The sequence below is a fragment of the Stegastes partitus genome, unplaced genomic scaffold, assembly GCF_000690725.1.
Source record: "Stegastes partitus isolate 25-593 unplaced genomic scaffold, Stegastes_partitus-1.0.2 Scaffold216, whole genome shotgun sequence".
Lineage (NCBI taxonomy): Eukaryota > Metazoa > Chordata > Actinopteri > Pomacentridae > Stegastes > Stegastes partitus.
In genome coordinates this window covers 31,420-36,309 of record NW_007577947.1, presented here as the reverse complement: position 1 = coordinate 36,309, position 4,890 = coordinate 31,420, and the positions used below count along the sequence as shown (strand labels likewise).

Genomic DNA, 4,890 nt, shown 5'->3' with positions numbered 1-4,890 from the left:
AAGGAACATGTGAAGTGTGAAGGTGTGTAGGAGTGAAGGGAAGTAAATAAATATTAAAAATCTTATGTAAGTATGTTTTCATTCTTCTGGACTGTGGTGGTGTATCTGTGGAAGGTTGGCCTGGTGGATTCCAGTTTTCTCAAGTTTAAATGCATCTTTTTTGTTGTCCTGATCTATTCATAGAAATGTTTAGATTCTGCTTTGTGACATTTTGGTTTGTTCTCGTGTGTACGCAGCGTTCAAAAGAGAGTGAAACTGCTCTCATCATGGATAAAGTTTCTATTTTTACTGCATGTGAATCCAGTAGTTAAAGCAAGAACCACATCCACAAGACACAGTGGAAGGTAATAAACCTAAAAACACTTACATTACAGTTTGAAATGACTCAAAAGGAGCCCATCAGACGAACACTGACCCACTTCTGTACCCGTTGAACCTCAAGTGTCACTCCATACCTGCTCTACTACCGGATGCTGTTACAGATACTGTATAATCCCCTTTACATGAGACCTTTCAGGGCGACAATGCGAAGATAAAACACCCCCTAACTGTGAGGTACGAGCCAATAAAAAACATCTCATGCTGGTTGTGGACCAATATGTGCGGCCACATCTGCAGAGCATCGTCCAATATCGCAGAATTTACAAGCGGGTTTGTCCTTGTTGTGGCTTTTTACTGTGTATTTAAAGAGTCTATAATATAATCAGGTTCTGCACAAAACAATGCAGAGACATGGATGTGAATGAGGTGAAAAGCACTAAACAATCAGCTGACAGACAAGAAAATTGCCCAGTTTGAGTCTTGCGGGACAAAAGAGGTTGCTGACAAAGATGTAACTGAAGTCTGTGGTGTAACAGAAGCCCGCCAACACGCTCCACCTTGCTAATCATCTCCTGTAGTGCCAGCGAGGCTTCTCCATGGTTCAACTGCTCCGGAAAGCCTCGCCGTGGCCACATGGCACTCTGGCTAACCCTGGTGTGTGTTCAGGCGAGTCGAAGGGGAACCGAAACGCAGAGATACAGGACAAGCGGGGAATTTCACCAGATCGTCCTGTTGGTGTTTTATCAAGAGGCTCGCCGGTAGACGTGAGGATGGATGCGAAGGAAAGGAGTGAAGGAGGAGCTGCTCCTTCGCTGACCTTGGCAGGAGTCTGAGCTCACAAATGAGCAGAGATATCGAGTGTCGGTGAGCAGTTCAAGTTCACTGCAGAGGAAACGCTCCTGTGTTCTTACCACACTCAGCTGCTTTAGATGCTTGTCACCAGTTTGTTCAGATGTTGGCTTTAGTTCAGTAACTTTGTTCAACAAATGATAAAAGTTTCTGACCTCGAAAAAAAACAAATGTGTTGAAGCAGCTGCTGATGATGCACTCCACATTGATTCCTCCTCAACACATAACACAGTGCGATAAGGTGACATCATTACAGTGAATGACATTTATTTTATTGAAGTTATATTTTAGGTGCATTTTATGTCTTCAACTACTTATTACTTGGCTCTTTCTTACTCTAAAAGCTTGGAAGTATTTTGCTTTTTGGATCCTTGTGATGAAAAAAGTGTTCAGCATTCAACAAGTAACTGTCTCGTCACACAGTTCTGCTATTAATTTAATTATCTATTTTTGGGGGGTGCAAAAAACTGTTTGCGTTTCAGATCTGAGAAAGAAGAATAGTTTGTGCTGAATTACAAAATAACAGTTAAATATTATTTACTACTACAATTATTATTTTAAACAATGGCAAATAGTTATTAAAATAATTGTATTATTGTTGATTTAAGTGCTTTAAGGTCAAACATTGTAAAAGAACAAATTATCACTTGTAAAACTAAATATGTTCGATGTTGACGTCATCAACAGTTTTTCCCTGTTTTTTTACAGTCGGCATGTAAAGTAATATTTTACTTGTTTTCATCTGTAATTTAACAAAACAGGTGAAATCTGTTTTGAAAAGTTAATTTTTCCACTATGTGTTTGTTGAAATCACAAAATGAGAGGTAAATGCTGCCTGCAGAGTTTGCATGTCACCTTCTAGAAGTCGTCCTTTATTCCCCTGAAATGATCCCACACTGTCCTGACTGATCAAATCTTGATCGATCAGGACTCTTCTCACCGACGAACGTTTGGTCGACTGTTAGGAGGCAACTGGAAGACAGACAAGGTAAGAATCTACTGTTTCTGCATGTTTGCACTTGTATTAAAACGTACTATCGCTGCTGCTGCTGCTGTTGTTATTGTTGCTCTCGTTTGAATTGTGATGCTTTGTGTTTTTAACTGACATGTCATTCAGAATACAGAACTCTCTAGATGCAAACTCTTCCAGAATCTGTCTCTTTGGGGTGTTGGAAGACGTTCTGGTAAATGTAGAACATCTACAAACCCACGTTCCAATGTTATTCCACATAACGTGACAGCGACGGAGTGGAACAGCAACAGTCTGTGCAGAAAACCGAATGTTTAAAGATTCCTCAAGACATGTTGCACAACCTGAGCTGAAAGAAAGGTTCAATAACTGGGTTAAAATTAAATTAGATTTACTCGTCCTGTCATTGAAATATTCAGAATTTATGAAAATGTAAATATTCCTCATGGCAAACATTTAACAGCTGGACAGTCCAGTCTGTTCTCATTTATGTAAGTTGGACCATAGTTGAGTTTCTAGACACAATAATCTCTTTCCTGAGTACAGATGTAGAGAACTGAAACTGTAATGATGGAGCTTTTCTCATATGAGGTTAAATGATGGAGACTTTATCAGCTGATTCAGCAAAAGAATGGGAGTAAGATTTAACCTTAAAAAGTCAAGAAGCTGCAGAACATGTGAACTCAGAGTTATTTGATCTACAGCATCTTTCCATCCACTGAGCTTCTGCATCTGCACGAGATAAAAGCAATTTTCTACCAGAACTTCTCCACCTCTCAGGGTTTATTAGTCATGTCTGAACACAAAGAACAAGTAAAGAATAACTGAATGAATCTATTTCACTGCGGTGCTGGTTGATGCCTCCTCTGCTGCATCTTCAGAGGCTGAAGTCTGACGGGCCTCGTCGGCCACCTGAGGCCTCGTCTGTTCGCTCCTGAAAGCAGGAAGTCCTCGTCTCCAGAGCTGAACAGTGAATGCTGGAAACACTGGGCCACGTGGGCGCCGAGCGGCAGCAGGAGCGGACGGTGGCAGCAGGTGGGGAACACGACGGCCGTGGTCAGACTGCAGATCGAGTGAATCTGATCTGGGACACGCCGAGCCACATCGAGTCTCTGAGCCGCTTCCTGTTCACGTCTGATCATCTCCTGGAGCTTCTTCAGCAGCACCGACTGGATGTAATGAAGCCTCCGAGAGCTGAGAGACGAGTTCAGGAAGTCGGTCAGGGCTGTTTTTCCTTCTGCGAACCTCTGAACCAGCAGCTGTGAGAGGAAACGCACACAGTGGACGAGCTGTTGCATCACATCAGAGCTCCTCTTTTACTCTAACACCAGCCTGAAATGTTGCTCTTAGTGGGAAAAACTGTGCTGATGTGCTTTTTCTTTTGCCTCCAGCTTTGTAGAGGCTGTATAAATTACCCCAAAGCAGCTAAATGACCCACATTTATTAGAATTTAATATGAGAAAAACACAAAAAAAACAGGGTAGTTCCTTATTATCAACAAGATATTTGAATATTTTCTGCACTGAAGCATATTTTATTCAACAAAAGACATCCCAGGTCTCTATTGATTTAAAAGAAGAAGTGATTCTTACCTCAAACTCTTCTTCTGCATGATTTATCTTTTCCTGAAGGCACCACTGAGCGTAATGAACGCTGTATTTTTCTGCTACAAAATGAAATGTTTCAGGATATCAACTAAACAGATGTGATGCAGCGGTATAAAACAGTGCAGAGTTTACTCCCAAACTCACCAAGTTGTTCTTGCTTGGCCTGAACGATGCTTCTGAGTTTTTCCAGCTCCCTGTACTTCATGGCGAGCAGCAACTTTGCATCTCGAAAGTTTGGTTTTTGAGAAAGACTCACTTTTGCCAGTTTTTGATTTGAAACCAGCGTTTTCTCTGCAGCTTGATGCAGCCTCTGGAGCTGGGAATGACCACAAGAAATGATGAATCCACAGAGATAAGAACTCTTAAACAATGCAGAATCAGTGCTTGAGTCTTTTCTCATGTGCACGTCTACTCCACTACGTCTGAACTTTTTTCTGCACTCCAGGTATTTGACCACTCAAATTAAGATTTTTAATCTACAAAACACACAAAGAGCTTAAGCAATATGATGATGATGATGATTAAAATTAAACTAAAAAGCTGCAGAAACAAGCACAACTGAAACTATTACTGGATTAACCCACAAAAAAATGTGCCAGCAACTATTTTAGTTGCTGTTTAAGTTCATTTGCAAACAAAAAAAAAGTCAAGCAGATTTTTTTCCGAAACTTTCTGTTGTAATAAAGGTTTTTGTATTTATTTTATAATTTCAAGGTTTGAACTGTTTGATCAGACAGAATTACTGACATTTTTCCATTATAATTAATTTACTGTGAGATGGAGAAAACAAAAAAATACTGAGTTTTAGCTCTATAGGAAATTATAAATACCTTTAGCCTATTAATGCAGAATTAATGGTGATCTACTGATGTAGTCACGTATTAGCTTAAAAACTGTTTTACATGCAGGACCATTAATTGTAATAAAGTTTTTTTTTGCATGCCTGTATTAGTGCTTCTACTCAAGTATCTGACTATTTCATGCTCCACGACACGTTATTTGTATTTTCCAACATGCAGCAGCAGCGTTCTGCTCTCTCACCTTCTCACTGCACCTGACGATGCGACTGATCTTGTCTTCGTCCTCCAGCAGCTCTCTCAGCTCTCTGGTCCTGCACACACTGAACTGCAGATGCACAGACAT

General features: G+C 40.5%; 1 protein-coding gene across 1 annotated transcript; it reads right to left on the bottom strand.

The window, feature by feature from the left end:
* Positions 1-2,908: 2,908 nt before the first annotated feature.
* Positions 2,909-4,890, bottom strand: LOC103356712 (vacuolar protein sorting-associated protein 37D-like). Its single transcript, XM_008280961.1, has 4 exons — positions 4,789-4,890; positions 3,892-4,063; positions 3,733-3,806; positions 2,909-3,399 (listed from the first exon to the last, which is right to left on the bottom strand). The coding sequence occupies exons 1-4, from the start codon at positions 4,888-4,890 to the stop codon at positions 2,980-2,982; spliced, it is 768 nt and encodes a 255-aa protein (XP_008279183.1). The 3' UTR covers positions 2,909-2,979.

Coding starts and splice junctions, on each gene's coding strand:
- LOC103356712 (XM_008280961.1), bottom strand. CDS start 4,890: ATGTCTGTGCATCTGCAGTTCAGTGTGTGCAGGACCAGAGAGCTGAGA. Junction 4,064..4,788: donor TCGTCAGGTGCAGTGAGAAG/GTGAGAGAGCAG, acceptor GGTCATTCCCAG/CTCCAGAGGCTGCATCAAGC. Junction 3,807..3,891: donor GGCCAAGCAAGAACAACTTG/GTGAGTTTGGGA, acceptor TTCATTTTGTAG/CAGAAAAATACAGCGTTCAT.